This window comes from Physella acuta, unplaced genomic scaffold (assembly GCF_028476545.2).
Source record: "Physella acuta isolate Inbredline_101_S28 unplaced genomic scaffold, ASM2847654v3 ptg001761l, whole genome shotgun sequence".
Classification (NCBI taxonomy): Eukaryota; Metazoa; Mollusca; class Gastropoda; family Physidae; genus Physella; species Physella acuta.
The window spans coordinates 195,248-218,529 of NW_026733271.1; the positions used below are offsets into that span (position 1 = coordinate 195,248).

The 23,282-nt window shown below is 37.4% G+C and overlaps 2 protein-coding genes across 5 annotated transcripts; one reads left to right on the forward strand and one right to left on the reverse strand.

Moving 5' to 3' along the window:
- The first annotated feature begins 2,958 nt into the window (after nucleotides 1-2,958).
- Nucleotides 2,959-14,654, forward strand: LOC131930363 (kielin/chordin-like protein). 4 transcript variants are annotated; one of them, XM_059286820.1, is made up of 10 exons: nucleotides 2,959-3,026; nucleotides 4,220-4,324; nucleotides 5,933-6,058; nucleotides 6,393-6,515; nucleotides 7,122-7,247; nucleotides 10,358-10,483; nucleotides 11,606-11,731; nucleotides 12,271-12,390; nucleotides 12,834-12,956; nucleotides 14,376-14,654. In XM_059286820.1, exons 2-10 carry the CDS (start codon nucleotides 4,226-4,228, stop codon nucleotides 14,475-14,477), a joined length of 1,071 nt encoding a protein of 356 aa, XP_059142803.1. In that variant the 5' UTR covers nucleotides 2,959-3,026; nucleotides 4,220-4,225; the 3' UTR covers nucleotides 14,478-14,654. The 4 variants fall into 4 exon arrangements, with proteins under 4 accessions (XP_059142803.1, XP_059142802.1, XP_059142804.1 ...); XM_059286819.1 differs by having other exon boundaries at nucleotides 2,989-3,087; nucleotides 4,216-4,324; XM_059286821.1 differs by lacking the exon at nucleotides 2,959-3,026 and adding an exon at nucleotides 3,108-3,171.
- A 1,152-nt stretch (nucleotides 14,655-15,806) lies between these two features.
- Nucleotides 15,807-20,484, reverse strand: LOC131930358 (acetylcholine receptor subunit beta-like). Its single transcript, XM_059286814.1, has 4 exons — nucleotides 20,263-20,484; nucleotides 18,701-19,326; nucleotides 16,838-16,967; nucleotides 15,807-16,007 (listed from the first exon to the last, which is right to left on the reverse strand). Exons 1-4 carry the CDS (start codon nucleotides 20,482-20,484, stop codon nucleotides 15,807-15,809), a joined length of 1,179 nt encoding a protein of 392 aa, XP_059142797.1.
- Between the last annotated feature and the right edge of the window lie 2,798 nt (nucleotides 20,485-23,282).

Consider the following 23,282-nt stretch of genomic DNA (forward strand, 5'->3'; position numbering starts at 1 on the left):
ATCATACCATCATACCGTCATACCATCATACCATCATACCATCATACCATCATACCATCATACCGTCATACCGTCATACCGTCATACCGTCATACCGTCATACCGTCATACCGTCATACCGTCATACCGTCATACCGTCATACCGTCATACCATCATACCATCATACCATCATACCATCATACCATCATACCATCATACCATCATACCATCATACCATCATACCATCATACCATCATACCATCATACCATCATACCATCATACCATCATACCATCATACCATCATACCATCATACCTTCATACCATCATACCATCATACCTTCATACCATCATACGATTACACCACCACACTCACAACATCATACAACCACACCATTACACCGCCACAGCATACGACAACCACACCATCTTACCACTATATCACCACACATGAACACCTCACACGACCACACCATCAGACCATCACCACTCAGTTTATACCACCGCTTCAGAAAACACATAAAAACCCAAACATTTTGTACAGTTTTGCTAACTTACTTCTCCAATCGTTCTAGATAACTAAAATTTGCTAAGTTTTTACCAATATAATTCAGATATAAATAACAGACAAATCCCAAACCCCATATAATAGCATATAACAAAATCATAAACCACCCGTACTTCTTTTGTACAATATCTTATAACGTGTGTATGATTTGTGTAATGTGGCATACCAAACCCCTATCAGGATCTTTGCTTGTTTAAAATGTTACACGCATTCTAAAGCTGTTGTCATTAAACAACTTTTTGCAGACCGTGCAACATTTACAACAACAACACTTAATTATTTCAAGAATTTAATTTACCGATATAGACACTTTGTGAAACAGTTTGCACTTCTATTTTGTATTTGCATCTATCATCTGTCTCCCTATTCAATGGCCGTTCTATTATAAAGTAAACAACACATGTGACTCACCAAAAACGTGTGTAGAGGCACTTTGATACACATGCTGCAGTAGCAGGGCTCGTCTGTTTTTGTCGTATGGTAATTAGTAGGGAAACAAATGTTACTTGTTAAGCAGATTCTATTTATTTTCACGGTTAGTTAAAAGTGTTATGTCTAAATTAATCAGTAGAACGTCCTTGAGTCCATTCAGCTCTGATGGGTACCTAACTCATGTTAGGGACTGGCAAAGTACTGATCATACCTTAATTTCATATGCCGAGGTCAAGAAACATATGAACTCCTCTTCATCTGCTCAATTGATCGCCAGGTCAAAAGAGAATTCTTCACCTTTTATGTCTAAATTAAATAAAAAAATTTGATTTCTGACGCTAAATATGTAAAAGATTTCATCAGCGACCAAAGGTTCACATTTTTACAAGTATCAATTTAGTTTTATTTTCTTATTTTCAGTGCATTTAAAAGCTTGTTGCTCTAAAGGTTTTTATATTTGTTTTCTTTTCTAATTTTTATTGATTCCTAATTTATGAAGTCGACACGACTAAAAATATTTGCTTTAAAACTTCACCAGTAGCTCGCGATATCTGAAACACGATTATCTGCCCCATGAAAGCTGCCGTCCGTGATCATATTTTACATTCAACAGTAATTTTAGTAACCTCCCCTTAGTTTCAAATCGTTTAAAAAATTATCTGTCCCTGATAGCTTTCAAAAGATCGACCGGTTCTACGATTGTAAACATGAACGTGAACCACAGCTCACCAGACAGTTAGGGTTATCGCGTCTAGCTAGTTATCTCCTCTTCTGTTATAGAATATAGTATCTGGAACGTTTGAACGAAATCAAAGCTGCATAAGTAGTGGGTCAAAATTAGTTACAAGATTTGCCACAAACCCACAAAAAAAAAACAACAAACAGACGTTGCTAACTAAATAAAATGTGTAAAAAGTAAAGTTTATGTAAGGCTTCTGTCTGTCGAGGTGATTTGTTGGTCAGAGAGGTGAATATTGAGGTGTCTTTATTTACCTGGGGGAAATGGGTGTGGGGGGGGGGGGTGGGTTTCACAGTGAATCCGGCGCTGTAGCAAAAAATTGCCGTCGGAAAATTATCCGCGAATAGCTGATTTAATTCAGGTATAATTAACCAACAAACCAATGGACAAACTTCATACCTTACATATACACCTGTAATAGTACCTAACCATATGTAATAGTATCTCACCAATACACCTGTAACAGTACCTCAAAGCCTGTAATAGTATCTAACCATCTTTAATAGTACCTCACCATCTTTTATATTACCTCACCAAAACACCTGTAATAGTACCTCACCATCTAATATTACCTCACCAATACACCTGTTATAGTACCTCACCAATACACCTAACATAGCACCTCACCATCTGGTATAGTATCTCACCATCTGGTATAGTACCTCACCATCTGTTAGTACCTCACCAATACACCTGTAATAGTACCTCACCGTCTGTAATAGTACCTCACCATCTAATATTACCTCACCAATACACCTGTTATAGTACCTCACCATCTATTATAGTACATCACCATCTATTAGTACCTCACCAATACACCTGTTATAGTACCTCACCGTCTATTAGTACCTCACCAATACACCTGTTATAGTACCTCACCCTCTGTAAAAGTACTTCACCATCTATTATAGTACCTCCCCTTCTTTTATAGCAATTCATTTATTACGTAGATCTACATCACAGTGTAATTAACCTCCATCTAGATAGACTGCAGTTAATTACACAAACAAATCCTGTTTGTCTCATGGAGAATGAAAAAAAAAATCTTCATTGGGCCAAATCTTTTGCATCCGCTTCAAACTAATTAAATTAAATGTTTAATTAACCAATAGGAACGCTTGCAGCTCGTGAAATCAGCGGCCCATAAATTTACTTGTTGTGACATCCGGACTAGATCTTGTTCACAAGGCTTAGCCTAGGGGCGTGGTGGTGGTAGAGGGGGGGGGGGGGGGGAGGGTGACACGGTTGTGGATATAAACAAGTTGCCAAGTTGTGGATCGCATTTCTGCAACAAGCGCCACATTCAAGGTTGGTTGACTCGAAAGATTTGTTGTTTTGCGGGGAGTTTGAAAAGAAAATAACATTTATGGTGGGTATTTTTTTAAATTGTATTTTTTAATGTACCGTTACCGCCAGTTGCACAAGCTACTTTTACTTAGTGGATTTAAAAACGGTAAAAGTTAAATTTTAAAATGTTAAATAAAAAATTAAAGAAGTTAAATTTTAAACACGAATGAAGTAGAATTTTAACGTTGTTATTTATTTAATTTATAGCACTGTTGCCTGTGGAACAGGTTACTTTTCCTTTGTATTTTAAATTATTTAAACACTTGTACTACTTGTAAGCTAAGTTACCTATATTTTGAAATCATTATTATGCTGGGTACTAGTTTAACTAACGTTAGAGCAAAAAAAAAACAAACGATAATTATTATTGGTCAACTTTACGAAGTGCTTTTGAAACTATTTTTTTAAAAAAGAAAATGTATTTGCTAAACCGGCTTATTATATGTTGTGGTTAAATGTTTAGTTTGTAAACACTGCAGTATACAAATTCAACATCGCGATCCAATAATTGATTTCTTTCTACATTTTACTGAGTACAAACTAGATCAAATATACACTTTATTCTTGAGGTTCAAAATACTATGTTTACTGTTTACTTGAATAGAAAATAATTTTGACTAAAAATGAAGCCGAGAGAAAATGAAACGGATTTGTTTTCAATTTCATTTCCTCCAATGTGAAGAGAGTAACCTAACGACCTCAGTGCGGGTATAGACGTAAATAGATTTCTTTACATTTCGCTTGAGGGGAAAAGGTGAATAATGACGGCCGTAGCTTCACAGTTAAAAAAACGTCATAACATTCATGTACGATACTCGGTGGTAGATTTCACGTGGGCGGTTATAGACGGATTAAAATATCCGGGACGTAGGAGAGGTGGGGTGAGGGGGGGGGGGGGGGGGGGGAGCGACGTCATTTCAAATATCCGTAAAGGGCGGTGGATATGGTCGGGTGGGCGGTATGTTGTATTCTGAACTAATTAGTTGGTCATATTTCCGTATGCTAAAGATGACCAAGATTAAGGTTGATATTTTCTTACTATGTTATATACTATACTAAGGCTGACCACGACAAAGGCTGATATATTTTCCTAATATATTGTTATACTAAGACCTAATATTATCAAGGCTGATATTTTTTTTTACTTGAGACAGTTGAAGATGGAGAAGACAGTCAAGTTACTGAAGGTCGCCATGACCCTGGCGTGTTTTATCGTCTGCACCAGCGCTGATATAACCGGATGTGAACACAAGGGCAAGGTCAGAATGGAGTTTCATTTTTAGAATAAATTTAGATTGTGTGTGTGTGTGGGGGGGGGGGTATTGGTTACCACCATTCGGTCAGTGACACCCGATGTAATGTAAGCATTGCATCGGCATTAACACAGTGGCGTAGGCGGTAAGGGCCCTGTTAGCAAGGGCTATATCCTCCCACCCCCACCCTATTATTTAAAATAAAAATTAGAAGTAAAAAATATTTAGGATTTATTTATGAACTTTTTTCTTTACGATGAAACGAACGCGTGATAGGCTCTACAGTGATTAAGGTTAATAATGTGGTTAGCGTGTCACCCCAATCTCACGATGGTGGATGGTGTATTTCGTTCTGATCAGTACATTATTTGTTTATGAAAGTTGAGATTGGTGTCACCCCCCCCCCCCTCCTTACATTTTGGCTAATAGAGTCAATTTGTGCACAATTATATTAATCCAAACATTAATTCATGGTGAAAAAAAAAACTAGTCGTTATCATTGTAAATTATTAGATGTGGCGTCACCCCACCCCAGTCGTTTACATATCAGTTGATTAAAATATTCAACAGAACTTGTTTCCATCCGGAGATAAATCTAACCTTAATTGTAACGATGTTCGTCTATAATCGGTTATTACTACAGCTGGATGTAGCATTGTTTTCTCTATAGTTAGCAAGTTTACGTCTTGGTGTCACCCCCCCCCCCTTTAAGAATGGTTAATTTGTACTTAAATGACTATTGAACTTTAATCATTAATTGAACTGGCAAAAAAATATTTCTTTCTTTACCATTTATAATTCTCGCATTGACGTCACCGCCTACCTCCCTAAACTTTGTCAACTGGTGCTCCCCCCCCCCGCGACGCCTCTGTATATGTTTACCTAACCCAAAACATCTTTTGATCACCTTACCCACCTACTCTCCTTACCATCCTACACACCTTAACATCCTACTAACCTTACCATTTCACCTTACCACCTCACCTTCCCATCCTAATCAACTTACCATCTCACCCTACCATCTCACACTACCATCTCACCGTACCATCTCACACTACCATCCTACTCACCTTACCATCTCACCTTACCATCCTGCTCACCTTACCATCCTACTCACCTTACCATCTTACCTTACCATCTCACCTTACCATCCTACTCACCTTACCATCCTGCTCACCTTACCATCCTACTCACCTTACCATCTTACCTTACCATCTCACCTTACCATCCTACTCACCTTACCATCCTACTCACATTACCATCCTACTCACCTTACCATCTTACCTTACCATCTCACCTTACCATCCTACTCACCTTACCATCCTACTCACCTTACCATCCTACTCACCTTACCATCTTACCGTACCATCTCACCTTACCCTCCTACTCACCTTACCATCCTACTCACCTTACCATCCTACTCACCTTACCATCTCACCTTACCATCCTGCTCACCTTACAATCCTACTCACCTTACCATCCTACTCACCTTACCATCTCACCTTACCATCTCACCTTACCATCTCACCTTACCATCCTACTCACCTGACCATCCTACTAGCCTTACCATCCTACTCACCCTACCATCCCTCACCATACCATACTACTCACCAGAGGTACCAGGTAGGTGATCGTGTACCTGTAGACAGCTGCAACAGGTGCACCTGTGCAGGTAACAACATGACCGCCTGCACGAAAATGGGATGCGACCCCTCCCTAATCTGTGAGCATAATTTCGTGGTATGTTCGCTCTTTTTAATTTTCGTTGTTTGTGATATGTTGACTCAACTTATTTTTCTGTTTTCTATTTATATGCTTTATACTTTTTTTTGTGGTATGTTTATATATTTCGTTTCTCTTAAAGCTAAGAAAAAAAAAACGAACCCAAAACAGGACTCTTTATCCTATTAACTTCGTTAGGATTAAGAAAAAAACAACAACCTTTTACGTTTAAAATAATTAGTTATTGGTTAATTAATGTTAAACTAAAACTTAACGTCGTTTGAAAGTTTGTCCCTAGCTAGTATGAAGATTGTAAAATGACAACTAATTAATTCCGCTTTAATTTGTTTAGTGGTACAAGGCCGGGGACCGGGTGCCGGTTGACCGGTGTAACATTTGTACATGCACGACAACCGGAAATATTGTGTGCACAGAAAAAGCTTGCGTCAACAACACGTGCGAGCATAAGGGAAAGGTGGGTTTGTGTTGGTGGTAATTGTGTGTGTGGGGGGAGTAGGGAAAGATGGGTTTGTGTGTGTATGTGGTAATTGTGTGTGTGGGGGGGGGGACATAAGGGAAAGGTGGAGTTGTGTACAGTGGCGTAGCAAGGATCGTCTCATATATATATATATATATATATATATATATATATATATATATATATATATATATATATATATATATTTAAATATACATATATATATATATATATGTATATATATATGTATATATATATGTATATATATATGTATATATATATGTATATATATATATATATATATATATATATATATATATATATATATATATATATATATATATATATATATATATATATATATACAGAAGGGTCTATGGGGGTTTGTGACCCCCACTGGTTGTGTAGGTAGCAATACATGTATGTGTGTGAGTGGGTGTGGGTGTGGGAGGGGTGAAGCATAAGGGAAAGGTGAGTTTATTTAGACGGCAATAAATGTGTGTGTGTGTGAGAGGTTGACTGTTGATAACTAGTAGTTACCTAATCGAACCCAAAGTGTGAGTTAGGACTTCAGCTGATGTTTGTGTCGTCTGTCTGATGTAGGTGTACCAGGCAGGTCAGAGGGTCCCCGTGGACAGCTGCAATATCTGCACGTGCAGGGGCAACAACATGACGCAATGCACGCTCATGGCGTGTGACCCCAGTCTGGTGTGTGAGCACGCCGGGAAGGTCAGTGCTCGTCAACATATGTCATTAGGTCATTACATAGATGTCACTAGGTCATCACATAAATATCATTAGGTCATCACATAAATATCATTAGGTCATCACATAAATATCATTAGGTCATCACATAAATATCATTAGGTCATCACATAGATGTCATTAGGTCATCACCTAGATCTTATTAGGTCATTAAATAGGTGTCATTAGGTCATTACATAGATGTCATTAGGTCACTACATAAATGTCACTAAGTCATTACATAGATGTCATTAGGTCCTTACATAGATGTCATTAGGTCATCACATAGATGTCATCAGGTCATCACATAGATGTGATTAGGTCATCACGTAGATGTCATTAGGTAATCTCGTAGATGTCATTATGTCATCACATAGATGCCATTATGTCATTACATAGATGTCACTATGTCATTACATAGATGTCATTATGCCATTACATAGATGTCATTATGTCATTACATAGATGTCACTATGTCATTACATAGATGTCATTATGCCATTACATAGATGTCATTATATCATTACGTAGATGTTTTAGGTCATTACATAGATGACATCAGGTCATTACATAGATGTCATTTGGTCATTACATATATGTCATTAGACCGTTACATATATGTCATTAGGTCATAACATAGATGCCATTAGGTCATTACATAGATATTATTGTGTCATTACATAGATGTCCATAGGTCATTACATAGATGTCATCAGGGCATTAAATAGATGTCATTAGGTCATTACATAGATGTCATTAGATCATTACATAGATGTCATTATGTCATTACATAAATGTTATTAGGTCATAGCTAGCTTTATAGACGCATTTGACATTTGTTGATTGCAAGGTACTTAAATAACATTTGATAATTGCAAGCTATATAAATGACAATAATCTCAAGATACATCAATGACATGTGATTAATGCAAGACCTCTAGATGACAATAGATCAATGCACGATATACAGTAAGATATCTGTAAGATACAAAGATAAATAAGTCACTGGTCATTGAAGGATTACCTGATCACATAGACATTGATGTATAAACAAGCATAAACTGACTAAATAAGACAGGAACAAGTATGACTTAACTAAGTTGGCCCTGACTAACTTGATTAAGTATAAATTGTTCAAGTATGACGACCTTATATAAAAAGTGACAAACTAAGACGTGACCAAATATGACGTGACGTGACTAAATATAACGTGCCAGATATGAAGTGACTAAACATGACCTGAACATTTGTGACTCGACTAATTATAACTTGAGCAAGTAGGACATGACCAAGTAGATCTATAACTTGAGCAAGTAGGACACGACCAAGTATAACTTGAGGAAGTAGGACATGACCAAGTATAACTTGAGCAAGTAGGACATGACCAAGTATAACTTGAGCATGTAGGACATGACCAAGTATTACTTGAGCAAGTAGGACATGACCAAGTATTACTTGAGCAAGTAGGACATGACCAAGTATAACTTGAGCAAGTAAGACGTGACCAAGTATAACTTGAGCAAGTAGGACATGACCAAGTATAACTTGAGCAAGTAGGACTTGAACAAGTAGGACATGACCAAGTATAACTTGAGCAAGTAGGACATGCCCAAGTATAACTTGAGCAAGTAGGACGTGACCAAGTATAACTTGAGCAAGTAGGACGTGACCAAGTAGATCTATAACTTGAGCAAGTAGGACATGACCAAGTATGACTTGAGCAAGTAGGACATGACCAAGTATAACTTGAGCAAGTAGGACCTGAACAAGTAGGACATGACCAAGTATAACTTGAGCAAGTAGGACATGACCAAGTATAACTTGAGCAAGTAGGACATGACCAAGTATAACTTGAGCAAGTAGGACATGACCAAGTATAACTTGAGCAAGTAGGACATGACCAAGTATAACTTGAGCAAGTAGGACATGACCAAGTATAACTTGAGCAAGTAGGACATGACCAAGTATAACTTGAGCAAGTAGGACTTGAACAAGTAGGACATGACCAAGTATAACTTGAGCAAGTAGGACATGACCAAGTATAACTTGAGCAAGTAGGACATGACCAAGTATAACTTGAGCAAGTACGACGTGACCAAGTATAACTTGAGCAAGTAGGACATGCCCAAGTATAACTTGATCAAGTAGGACATGACCAAGTATAACTTGAGCAAGTAGGACATGACCAAGTAGATCTATAACTTGAGCAAGTAGGACATGACCAAGTATAACTTGAGGAAGTAGGACATGCCCAAGTATAACTTGAGCAAGTAGGACATGACCAAGTATAACTTGAGCAAGTACGACGTGACCAAGTATAACTTGAGCAAGTAGGACATGCCCAAGTATAACTTGAGCAAGTAGGACATGACCAAGTAGATCTATAACTTGAGCAAGTAGGACACGACCAAGTATAACTTGAGGAAGTAGGACATGCCCAAGTATAACTTGAGCAAGTAGGACATGACCAAGTATAACTTGAGCAAGTACGACGTGACCAAGTATAACTTGAGCAAGTAGGACATGCCCAAGTATAACTTGAGCAAGTAGGACATGACCAAGTATAACTTGAGCAAGTAGGACATGACCAAGTATAACTTGAGCAAGTAGGACATGACCAAGTATAACTTGAGCAAGTAGGACATGCCCAAGTATAACTTGAGCAAGTACGACGTGACCAAGTATAACTTGAGCAAGTAGGACATGCCCAAGTATAACTTGAGCAAGTAGGACATGACCAAGTATAACTTGAGCAAGTAGGACATGACCAAGTATAACTTGAGCAAGTAGGACATGCCCAAGTATAACTTGAGCAAGTAGGACATGACCAAGTATAACTTGAGCAAGTAGGACATGACCAAGTATAACTTGAGCAAGTAGGACATGACCAAGTAGATCTATAACTTGAGCAAGTAGGACATGACCAAGTATGACTTGAGCAAGTAGGACATGACCAAGTATAACTTGAGCAAGTAGGACCTGAACAAGTAGGACATGACCAAGTATAACTTGAGCAAGTAGGACATGACCAAGTATAACTTGAGCAAGTAGGACATGACCAAGTATAACCTGAGCAAGCATGAAACTGTTGACAGTGGTACAGAGCTGGGGACCAGGTGCCTAAAGACAGGTGCAACACCTGCACGTGTCAGCCAGGTGGGGACATCGCGTGCACGAAGAAAGCTTGCGTGGACAACCCAACGTGTGAACATAAAGGAAAGGTGAGTGGCCTAGTGGTTTTTTTATACTGTTGTTCTAGGAGAGGTAAGTGGTTTTTTGTTTTACTAGGGGAGGTAAGTGGTTTCTTTTTTGTTTTACTAGGGGAGGTAAGTGGTTTCTTTTTTGTTTTACTAGGGGAGGTAAGTGGTTTCTTTTTTGTTTTACTAGGGGAGGTAAGTGGTTTCTTTTTTGTTTTACTTGGGTAGGTAAGTGGTTTTTTTTGTTTTACTAGGTGAAGTAAGTGGCTTTTTTTGTTTTACTAGGGGAGGTAAGTGTTTTTTGTTTTACTAGGGGAGGTAAGTGTTTTTTTTTTGTTTTACTAGGGGAGGTGAGTGTTTTTTGATTTACTAGGGGAGGTAAGTATTTTTTGTTTTACTAGGGGAGGTAAGTGGTTTTTTGTTTTACTAGGGGAGGTAAGCGGCTTTTTAAAAAAGTGTTTTAAAAGGGGAGGTAAATTATTTTTAAAAAAGGTTTACGCGGGGAGGAAATTGTTTAAAAACTGTTTTACACGAGGAGGTAAGTGTTTTATTATCAAAAACATGTTTTAGAAAGAGGGTGGAGTGGAAAGGGGGGGGGGCGTTTTTAAAAAAAAGTGTTTTACAAGGGGAGGCGTTTTGTTTAAAAAAACGTTTGACAAAGAAAGGACTAGGTTTGTTAAAAAACAAAAACTTGTTTTACAAAGGGAGTTGTCATTCTCATCAGTATAGTCTACATAGGCAGTGTTTCTTCCAGACTTTTTTCTCCGGGGGGGGGCACTTGAAATTTTCGGGGGGGGGGGGGGCGGACACTGATGAAAGTATATATTTTCTATATAAATTATATAAATTTTATTTCTTTCGGGGGGGGGGGGGGGGGTAGAATTTTTTCGGAGGGGCTTGCTCCCCCCCCCCAAGAGATGCCTGGAAGAAACTCTGCATAGAGGGGTCGGGAATAGTTTTCAATTTTAAAAAGAACTTGTTCAATATATTGCCCTAAAGATCATGGAATGTAGTTGTGAGCTATATAATTAGCTCAACATAGATACCGGCTTTCTCAAACGTGAGCACCAGTGTCCCTAAAAGTATTTCCTGTGGTTGTCTTCTGTCGGCACGTGAAATTAAAAAATTGATTTCTGCCTGAACCAGATTTACCGTCGTGGTGATCGTGTACCCGTGGACAGTTGCAACACCTGCACATGTCAAGGTAACAACGTCACGATCTGCACCCTGATGGGATGTGACCCCAGCCTCGTATGTGAACACAATGGAAAGGTGAGTCATGGTTAAAGGTTAAGGGTGTGCTGGGTAGATTAGGTGCCAAACTATCACAGGTAGATTGGGTGGTTAAATATCACAGGTAGATTAGGTGGCCAAATATCACAGGTAGATTAGGTGCCAAACTATCACAGGTATATTGGGTATCTGGCACAGTAAGATTGGGTATCTAACTATCACAGGTAGATTGGGTATCTAACTATCACAGGTAGATTGGGTATCTATCACAGGTAGATTGGGTATCTATCACAGGTAAATTGGGAATCTATCACAGGTAGATTGGGTATCTATCACAGGTAGATTGGGTATCTATCACAGGTAGATTGGGAATCTATCACAGGTAGATTGGGAATCTTTCACAGGTAGATTGGGAATCTGTCACAGGTAGATTGGGAATCTATCACAGGTAGATTGGGAATCTTTCACAGGTAGATTGGGAATCTATCACAGGTAGATTGGGTATCTAGCACAGGTAGATTGGGTATCTATCACAGATAGATTGGGAATCTAACTATCTCAGGTAAATTTCTCCCCAGTGGTACAGGTCAGGTGACAGGGTACCTGTCGACTCCTGCAACACCTGCACCTGTGGGAGTGGGGGCAGCATCGCCTGTACAAAGATGGCCTGTCCCCCGAGCTGTCTGCACAACGGCACGGTGAGTTGCATCATTGCATTCTTTAATTAAAACAGCTAGATGTATAGGGATCGTCATGGGCCTCTGTAGAGAGTAAGGATCTCTGGAGAGTTGAGGGACATTTTATTTAATGAAAGAAGAAGTGAAGTTTTTGTAAACAGTGTTGGCGTGTATGTCACGTGTGTAAAGTGTCACGTGTGTAGTGTGTCACGTGTGGAGTGTGTCACGTGTGTTGTGTGTCACGTGTGTAGTGTGTCACGTATGTGGTGTGTCACGTGTGTAGTGTGTCACGTGGTAGTGTGTCACGTGCGTGGTGTGTCACATGTGTACTGTGCCACGTGTGTAGTGTGACACGTGTGTGGTGTGTCACGTGTGTAGTGTGACACGTGTGTGGTGTGTCACGTGTGTGGTGTGACACGTGTGTTGTTTGTCACGTGTGTAGTAAGAACATTTTTCCTCTCCAGTGGTACCCCGTGGGTCAGAGGGTACCTGTGGACGCGTGCAACACCTGCACCTGTGCAACAGGTGGGAACATGCAGTGCACCAAAATGATTTGCCCAGTGAGGAAATGTCAGAAGGACGGGAAGGTGAGTGGAGGGGCTGGGTGGGGTGGGGCAGGATGGTATGGGGGGGGGAGTCGGGTGGGGGGTCGGTACTCACGTTAGGGAAAGTAAAGGCGGCTGGGCATAGTGCTGACCACACTATCTCTTCATATGCCGAGGTCACAGAAACAGGTGGACTCTACTTCACCTGCCCCATAGACCGTCAGGTTTGAAAAGGGAACTTTTTTTTACATTATCACCTGCCCGAAGCTCCCACTATTTACAACATCTAAAGGTTGTAACCCTCCCACACATTTCAATAAGATATAATAATTTTTTAAAATTTTGCTTAGACAAAACACACATTTTAATAGAGAACAGAAAAAAAATATTTTTAAAAGTTTATATAGATCTAGTAGACATTTCAATGAAACAACTAACATGTCTCAATAAATGAATAAAATAAATGAAAAATGTAATCGATGGCAGTAGATCACGTTGAACAGACATATACGACTTGTAGTAAACATGCACCTTTACCCAAACTACCACTAGATGTAGTCAACTAAATTTTTATCAATCACATTGACCTAACAAGACAGAAAAACAAACACACAAATTATCTCCTCTATATCGATATAACAAAACTATCAACTCACGAACTTTCTGCCTACATTGATGTGATCTCCCCTAAACTTTCTCGAATATTCTTATATAACACTACGGAGGATGGCACCTCGGGATATAGGCATGATTTTTAATCCATTTTTTATTACTTAAACATTTCAAAATAAAATAGAATCTCGTAGAAAAAAGGATTGCGCTCCAAGTGAATGCCAAACAATCTGTGTATAATAGTGCGGAATATTATTAGTACTTTATAAATTCACATTCTTTTTTTTTGAGAAATCGGAAGTAGCGTAAATTACTACTTCCGTTCAACAGAAATTACTCAAAATTTGAAAGAATGTAGAGAATTAGATCGTTTACTTACATGTGAAATTTCATTTATCTATCTGAAACAATACTCAAGTTATATGCTATGAAAAACCAAAAGTAGAATACCGGTTACCGGAAATCGTTGAAAAGTTGATACAGAACTACAAATTTGATAAAATACTTATATTTGAAATTTCATCAACCTAGCTTTAACGGTACTCAAGTTATCGTGTTCACAGTAACACATACTCACACACACACACACACACAGACATACGGACAGAAGTGCAAAGCCCAGCATTTCCGACTCGATTACGCATAGAACACACCTAAATTTTGATATATCTGCATTTATTATTTTTGCCCGATTAAAATAAGTCCTCTATACTCCGTATATGACGAAGAACTGAGGTGTAAAACGGTGAAAACTGTCAAAATTTGATGTGATTTTTGTGCACGATTACAATACTTCCTCTATACTCTGTATACGAGAAAGTAAAAACTCACAAACTTTCTGCCCTACAGACGTACAACATCGGACAGCGAGTACCATCCAACGACTGCAACACATGCACGTGCAGGGATAATGGACAGGTCACGTGCACCAAGATGATGTGTCGAGGCTAAAGTTCCGGTCATCACATCACGTGACAGAAATAATTAATTAATCACCCAGAAAGGGAGACAATCTCATTAATATACCAAGTCAAGAGAGAGAACTCCAACTTAATTTCATCGCTTGCTGATTGACACAAATTATGTTAATTATGCTAATTTAGAATGGAATAAAATATATATACACAACTGCTTGTTAATTTTTCATATCTTCTTGAAATGCCTTGTAAAGGAATGTATTTGTGGGAGGTGTAAAACGTCGAGATTTGCAAATGTTTTTCTGTGCACTCGGTGAATGACTATAAATATAATTAAAACCCCTAGCTTGTCCGCAAACCGAAAGATAGAATTATAATTAGTAAACAGCACGTTCAGTGCATAAAAAAAATCAAAGGCAGTATTTGAAATATAGGCCTACGTGTTTTACCGACCATATTGCACTTCATGCATTTTTTATCAGTACTTTTTAAAATTTACAATAAAGTTTCATGACTAAAACCATTGCACACCTAATGAACGCGATGACTTTATATAATAGTGGGGATTAGTTGATTAAAAATTATAATGAGTAATAAACAGTACGTTCAGTGAATAAAATAAATAAAAGATAGCCTTTTATCAATCCACGCTAATTATAATATTCCAACAATAATGTCCACTAACACGTCTGCAAAGTTTGCATTCATATTTTGCTAATTATATTATTCCAACAAATATTCCGTCTTGGTGATTTTGCATTCACATTTTTTAGCGTGAGTTGAATTTATTTTTAAAGTACTTCCCTTGGCAAAATTACAAAACAGTTTAATTAATCAAATTTTTCTATCCTACTGTTATTATTTTATTAAATGTATCTTTATTTTCTAGGAATCTAAACAAAAATAATATTTGACATTGATCCGTTTAATTTGTTTTAGCTATTTGCGTGTATTTAATATTTTCTTATGTTATGCGAAAGAGTAAAAACAGTGGCAAAAATGAAATAAATTTAAGTCGTTATATAAACAAACTTTATTACTTATAATAAGACACTGCGATGCAGGTAAAAAGCACGATATGTGGTGTGTTTACTTTTATGGTTCCAAAATCTATAGTGATGACGGACTGACGCACTACCTAGCCGCTTTATATATATATATATATATATATATATATATATATATATATATATATATATATATATATATATATATATATATATATATATATATATATATATATATATATATATATATTTATATATATATATATATATATATATACAATTTATTTGGTTGTGGAGTGGGGGTGACAACATGAAGTGCCGCACCGGGTGTCATCCGACCATGCGACGCCACCGTCCTAAAGCCGAACCCACCCAGTCAGACAAAACAGACAGACCAGAAATCCGACCTGCAGAACAAAAAACACGTACAGGAAGCACGTGTCCAGCAGACGAGAGGTCAGACAGTGACGCTTGCCTTGACCTTGACCCTCAGCTTGTTTACTAGAGTGCTCAGCTTCAACTCGGGAGGACGCCCTCATCTTTATAGTTTTGTAAGTCTGAAGTTGGGGACAAATAAACCAAATACATCGAGTTTATAGTTTTGTAAGTCTGAAGTTGGGGACAAATAAACCAAATACATCACGTTTATAGTTTTGTAAGTCTGAAGTTGGGGACAAATAAACCAAATACATCTAGTTTATAGTTTTGTAAGTCTGAAGTTGGGGACAAATAAACCAAATACATCTAGTTTATAGTTTTGTAATTCTGAAGTTGGGGATAAATAAACCAAGTACATCTAGTTTATAGTTTTGTAATTCTGAAGTTGGGGACAAATAAACCAAATACATCTAGTTTATAGTTTTGTAAGTCTGAAGTTGGGGACAATAAACCAAATACATCTAGTTTATAGTTTTGTAATTCTGAAGTTGGGAACAAATAAACCAAATATATTTAGTTATAGTTTTGTAAGTCTGAAGTTGGGGACAAATAAACCAAATACATCTAGTTTAGAGTTTTGTAATTCTGAAGATGGGGACAAATAAACCAAATACATCGAGTCTATAGTTTTGTAAGTCTGAAGTTGGGGACAAATAAACCAAATATATCTAGTTTATAGTTTTGTAATTCTGAAGTTGGGGACTAATAAACCAAATACATCTAGTTTATAGTTTTGTAAGTCTGAAGGTGGGGACAAATAAACCAAATACATCTAGTTTATAGTTTTGTAAGTCTGAAGTTGGGGACAAATAAACCAAATACATCACGTTTATAGTTTTGTAAATCTTAAGTTGGGGACAAATTAACCAAATACATCACGTTTATAGTTTTGTAAGTCTTAAGTTGGGGACAAATAATTAACTGTTTAATAATTAGAAAGGTTAATTACGTGCTCCTCCTTTTCGTACATCTTGACTACGCCCAGAGCAGCCAATGTGGCCAGAAACCCCTCCATTATGACCTCAATCAACAGAGTTGCCAGGTAGGGCTGGCTGGTTAGACCACGTGGCATAACATTACTGTAGACGGAAGTTGAAAGTAAAAACGATTTATAATTACTTTGGGGTCATCCATAAATGACATCACGCATTTTTTGACGATTTTTATCTCCCCCTTCACATATCGTCGCAAAAAGCCATACCCCCCCCCCCCCACTAAAATGAGTGAACTCATTAAATCGTCTGAACTTTGTCAACATAGAATATTTTAGTCAATTCCTATTAAGTTTATTAAAACAGTTTTCTAAAACGCGAAATAACGGATAAAAACTCGTTATCTAACATTGTGACGTCATTTTTGGACGAACACTTTTTACTAAATTTAGACTAATTAACAGCATACATAATTTACCACATTCGTATTTACGATCATGATTTCAATTGGAATATGTGTTTTTATTAAAAAAGCGTGTATTTCTTTCTAAGTATTAGTAAAGATATCGGATAGGTAATATAATGACCCATTTTTTTCGTTACAGTTATTTAAATAGTAGTGTATTTTAAATATTTAAAGAAAATCGTTTGTTTTCTCCTTTTTCGTGCATTATTACTTAAAAGCTTATTATTGAAATGTTTTTGTGCATTTTAAAAAATAAAACAAAAAATACATGTATATTTTGTTTCGACAGCTTTTTCAGCAAAGTAAATTTTAGCAGTTATGCAAGACTATAGCCGACTATTTTCAGAATCTAGACTGTGTGTATTTCAGTAATACAGCTCAAAATTAACCGTACATTGTACCAAAAGTGGTCGCCATCACACCTAGCTATGCCACGTCTAACGATCATTAACACATTGGTGTTAGCCATAGCCCATCATTTAGTTTTAGCTGTATAGGCCTACTAACAATGCTTGCGAGTTACGAAAAGTTAGCCTTAATTAAAATTATCCTAATGATGAAGTTGAGAAAGATGGCAGTCGATGTAAAAAAAATTAACCTTAATTAAATCTCACCTGATGAAGTTAAGAAAGATGGCCGTCGATGTAAAAAAAAAATAACCTTAATTAAATCTCACCTGATGAAGTTGAGAAAGATGGCCGTCGATGTAAAAAAAAATAACCTTAATTAAATCTCACCTGATGAAGTTGAGAAAGATGGCCGTCGATGTAAAAAAAAAATAACCTGGATTAAATCTCACCTGATGAAGTTGAGAAAGATGGCCGTCGATGTAAAAAAAATTAACCTGAATTAAATCTCACCTGATGAAGTTGAGAAAGATGGCCGTCGATGTAAAAAAATTAACCTTAATTAAATCTCACCTGATGAAGTTGAGAAAGATGGCCGTCGATGTAAAAAAAAAAAAATAACCTTAATTAAATCTCACCTGATGAAGTTGAGAAAGATGGCCGTCGATGTAAAAAAAATTAACCTGAATTAAATCTCACCTGATGAAGTTGAGAAAGATGGCCGTCGATGTAAAAAAATTAACCTTAATTAAATCTCACCTGATGAAGTTGAGAAAGATGGCCGTCGATGTAAAAAAAATTAACCTGAATTAAATCTCACCTGATGAAGTTGAGAAAGATGGCCGTCGATGTAAAAAAATTAACCTTAATTAAATCTCACCTGATGAAGTTGAGAAAGATGGCCGTCGATGTAAAAAAAAAAAAATAACCTTAATTAAATCTCACCTGATGAAGTTGAGAAAGATGGCCGTCGATGTAAAAAAAAAATAACCTGGATTAAATCTCACCTGATGAAGTTGAGAAAGATGGCCGTCGATGTAAAAAAAATAACCTGGATTAAATCTCACCTGATGAAGTTGAGAAATATGGCCGTCGACGTAAAAATAGCCACCAGGTATGAAATTTTCTCCCTCGTCTGGGTCGGGATGAGAAAGACCAGGGGTATCATGAGGGAGGTCAGTACCAGGGGGAAGATGATGGTCATGACGTAGTAGAAGTACCGTCGCTTCAGCTTAAAGTAGTACCGCGGGAACTCGCTGAGCGGGGTGGGGTGGGTGATGTTCTCTACGGCGCTGTACCTGTCCACAAACGACCACTCCCCTGTTGTTTTAAATAAGTTGTAGTTATTATCCAGCTCGACGATCTTAAACCGAGGCTTCGGCTCAGTCGAGTCTGGGTAGAAGGCTAGAGAACAGGTCTGAGTATCGAAGGGGTAGTTGAGGAAATCGATCGCGCACCTGAAGGTCAGGTACTGCTGATGTGTGGCCTTGACCTTGCCGGTGGAATGGATGACCAGCTTGTCCTTCAGCTGAAGGTTCAGACTGTCCGGGTCGCCGAACACGGTGTAGATGTTGGGGTGCCAGACAGAGGCGGTGTCCAGGTAGACTTGGTCAAGATTTTCGTAGTCTGGAGGTGACCAGGTCAGGGAGGGTTCGTTCCAGGATAGTTCGATGAAGAAAGCTGCGGTCATCATCTGAAGAGAAAGAGAGAAAGAGAGAGAGAGAGAGGGATAGAGAGAGAGGGGGGAGGCATTATAAAATATTATATTAAATGTTTAGTCTTTTATACACTTGTTCGCAAATTCCGGTAACCTGAAATCGTACTTCCGATAACGGAAGTCGTATTTCCGGTCTCTTTAAAGCTAATAACTTAAGTAACATTAAAGTTAGGTAAATTCCCATACAAGCATTAACTTGTATGCGAGGGTTTCTATCAACTTTTGAACGATTTTCGATAGTCGGAAGTAGTACTTCACGCTATTTTTGTGGAGACACGAACACCGAGAACGGTTGCGTTAAGGAAATTTCATAACATAAGTAAAAGATCTTATATTTCGATCACTTTTAATTTTTGAGTGACTTCCGATATCCGGAAGTTGTACGTTACTCTATTTTTCGGGTTTCTGAAAATACTGAAATATCAAATAATTTGAATACTGTTTCAGTTAATTAGACGAAATTCCATAAATAGGAATAAGATCTTGTTCACTGTGAGTGATTTCCATTGACCGGAAGTTGTATTTCACGCTATCTCCGATTTCTCAAAAAAGAAGAAAATCAATATTTTTGTTAGAAAGTTCCTATTTTCCGCTCTATCATACTCGCACTGTTTACATTCATTTGATGCGGGATTCTTTTTCCTACGCGATTCTATTCTTTTTCAAAAATGTCAGTATTAAAAAAAATTATTAAAAAACAATATTTTTCAGTCCTGGAAGTGCCAACCCCCTTACGGTCATATAACAATATACGAGAAAGTTTAGGGGAGATCACTCCCACTTTTAAAATTTTTATTTCATCTTTTTGCGCACGCACCAAATAGTTCAACAACAAAACTTACGTAACAAATCTGGCGCGTATAAGGTGTTGTTGTTGTAGAAAATATGGAGTAAAAATGTTCAAGTTCTCACCTGCCTGATGTCGTCAATGTAGGGCGTGTCCAGGAGCAGGACCATGACCTCTAGGGTGTAGGGGTCGTCTGCTGCACTGTCCAGGCCGGACGGTATTTGATTTAAGATGGCGGACCTGTTCAGCAGATCTGACCTCAATCTTTCGTAGGCCAGTTGTTTGCTGGTCAAAGTATGGCTTGAGACAGCGGTCAGTACAGCTGTTAGAATTAGCACTGGTAGCATCGTGAGCTGTGTTTTACACCAAGCAGGATCTGATCAATTGATAAGTATTATGATATCATGTTTTTACACAACAAAGCTAGTTTGTTTTTTTACAAAATCAAACAACTGCTGCCTTGTAGTTTGTTCTTGGTTAGACAAAGGCTATGGAAGCAAATCCAGAAAGAAAAGCAGGCTGAAATCTGCGTCCATGGCCTCAATGGCGCATAACCAGTGGACACGTATCCTTAATTGTGTTGGAGGGGGATCCCTTCCAACACTAAAATTAAGAACAAGGAAGAAGAAGTTATCTTACAAATATAACTCGTATTGTTATCGTTTCTAATTGTCTACACACGTCAACACATTGAATGAGATTCTAGAATGTTGTTAAGTCATAAGTAATAAAACCACCTACACTGAACCGGCAAGTTGTGAAGTCATAAGTCATAAAACCACCAACACTGAATCAGCAAGTTTTAAAGTCATAAGTCATAAAACCACCAACACTGAACCCACAAGTTATGAAGTCATAAGTCATAAAACCACGACCACTGAACCCGCAAGTTGTGAAGTCATAAGTCATAAAACCACCAACACTGAATCAGCAAGTTTTAAAGTCATAAGTCATAAAACCACCAACACTGAACCCACAAGTTATGAAGTCATAAGTCATAAAACCACCAACACTGAACCAGCAAGTTTTAAAGCCATAAGTCATAAAACCACCAACACTGAATCAGCAAGTTTTAAAGCCATAAGTCATAAAACCACCAACACTGAATCAGCAAGTTTTAAAGCCATAAGTCATAAAACCACCAACACTGAATCAGCAAGTTTTGAAGCCATAAGTCATAAAACCACCAACACTGAAACCGCAAGTTATGAAGTCATAAGTCATAAAACCACCAACACTGAACCAGATTCCAGAAAGCTTTACAGTCATGTACCCTCCCCTCCCGTGCATGCTGACCTGCCTAGAGCCACGCCAGGAACATTCCATCCATGTGGCACAACTGTCGCGTCAGTTTCGTCACGTGATCGGTCGATAATGTCACTGTCACGACAGTAATGTCGATTAACAGTTATACAAATGTACCCGATAAAACTAACGGTGTAAATGTTTGTCATCGATTTATCGATCTGCTTTACCTGACAAAAATCTAGTCGACAAAGTAGCCTACCTTGTTTTAAAAGTCTATTTTTCCTCTTCTTAATTGCATTTTTAGCAGGTAAAAATAAAGTCAGAGCATAGTTGAAATAAATGTTGAATTTGTACTATTTTACAACAGGCTGTTTTTCATTTTTAAAGGCAATTAGCTTTGAGTAGTGAGTTAGTTAATAAAGTCATTATTCGGTATTCATGTCAGAGTGGTCGAGTCGGTAAAAACTCATTGTTGCTAAACCGAGAAATCTCGAGTTCAAACCCCTGGGCAGATGAGGCTCGATAGCTGGGGACAGTTATTCTAGGAGAGACAACTCCAAAATCAAACCATTGTTACCTTGTAGTCAATGTTGCGCATAACAAGTCGACACGTAAAACTTTACTGTGTTGGAGGAAATACAATTAAAAATAAAGAACGAAGAAGAAGAAAACTACATAATAATATCCATGTCGCCAAGCCCACCTCATAACATTCATGTTACTAAGCCCACCTCATAAGTCAATATTTTAATAACTCTCCGAGCTGTGAATTCCCTATTTAGAAAACTTAATTACTGCACCACTAATGAGTGTACAACCTTGTGTTTGGGGAAACCCATTTAACTTGTAAACAAACGAAGCGCGCGGTGAGTTAATAAACCACAGCGGAGTGTTGTTTAAATGTCATGGCAGGGAGATAACTCCATTACACGGCCAGATATTAAAGGGAAATAATCGACATACATTATCATCGAACACAAATATGGGATTTAGATGTTGGTGGTTTTAAAACTGTTTGCCATATTATGAAATCTGTTAGAGAAATATAACAAGTCACTTATTTACAATACACATTTTGAGAAGCTTTAATAATATCTGTGAGATCTTTCAGAAAAGATTATATATAACCTTGTGGAAATTAGCGTGTTTGAAGTGTTGCAAGATCATCATTTTCACCCACTTTTTTGTTTCTCAATAAATTTAAGTGGCTCAGACTATTTACCAAGGCTTTACAATATTTGGGCGCTTACTATTTGGGGTGTACATGTACAACCTAAGTCTGTCTCATTTATTGGAACTCATGGTTGAAGTTGATGGTCTGAGCAGTTCTTCTGATTTGGTAAATATTGTTTTTGCACTTTTAGGCTATTCTTTCTTCTTTTTTTTACTAAACGACAGTAAAATGTTGCTTTCATGAACATGTCAATTGTAAGAAATGTGAAATTTTACTTTAATTTTTTTTTTTAAATTTCCGGCAAACTCACTTAACATTTAAGAAAATAAACCCGACAGAGGTTAAATTCTACTGGACAAAGGACAACAAGCATAATTTTTTAAGACTCGGGTTTTTCTTTATTGTAATATATAAAGTCGTACAACTTTTATTATTTCTAAAAAAAGTTACCTTTTTGTCACTTTTTTTAAAAAACATTAAAGGTTTTATAAGAACATATGAAACAATTATTTTTTTAAAGATAGGAAGTCTTATATTATTTCATTGTTATCGGAAATTTTGGGGAAGTGAAAAAATAAGAATTTTAGTAGAACTATTTTATTTTGCAGCATTGACAGAAAAACCCGCCTTAATGTAACATTAAATAAGGACAGAGTTGCTAATTTGAACTGGGCGATAAAAAACATTTTTGACGTCATCAAATTGTGTGTACACAAGATAGTC

What these genes read in the sequence shown, in the direction of transcription:
- LOC131930363 (XM_059286818.1), top strand. Translation starts at nt 4,065, where the DNA reads ATGCTAAAGATGACCAAGATTAAG. An exon ending in CGTGCGAGCATAAGGGAAAG is followed by an intron (nt 6,516 to 7,121) that starts GTGGGTTTGTGT and finishes TGTCTGATGTAG; the next exon opens with GTGTACCAGGCAGGTCAGAG. An exon ending in TGTGTGAGCACGCCGGGAAG is followed by an intron (nt 7,248 to 10,357) that starts GTCAGTGCTCGT and finishes AACTGTTGACAG; the next exon opens with TGGTACAGAGCTGGGGACCA.
- LOC131930358 (XM_059286814.1), bottom strand. Translation starts at nt 20,484, where the DNA reads ATGCTACCAGTGCTAATTCTAACAGCTGTACTGACCGCTGTCTCAAGC. An exon ending in ACATTGACGACATCAGGCAG is followed by an intron (nt 19,327 to 20,262) that starts GTGAGAACTTGA and finishes CTTTCTCTTCAG; the next exon opens with ATGATGACCGCAGCTTTCTT. An exon ending in ATATTTCTCAACTTCATCAG is followed by an intron (nt 16,968 to 18,700) that starts GTGAGATTTAAT and finishes TTCCGTCTACAG; the next exon opens with TAATGTTATGCCACGTGGTC.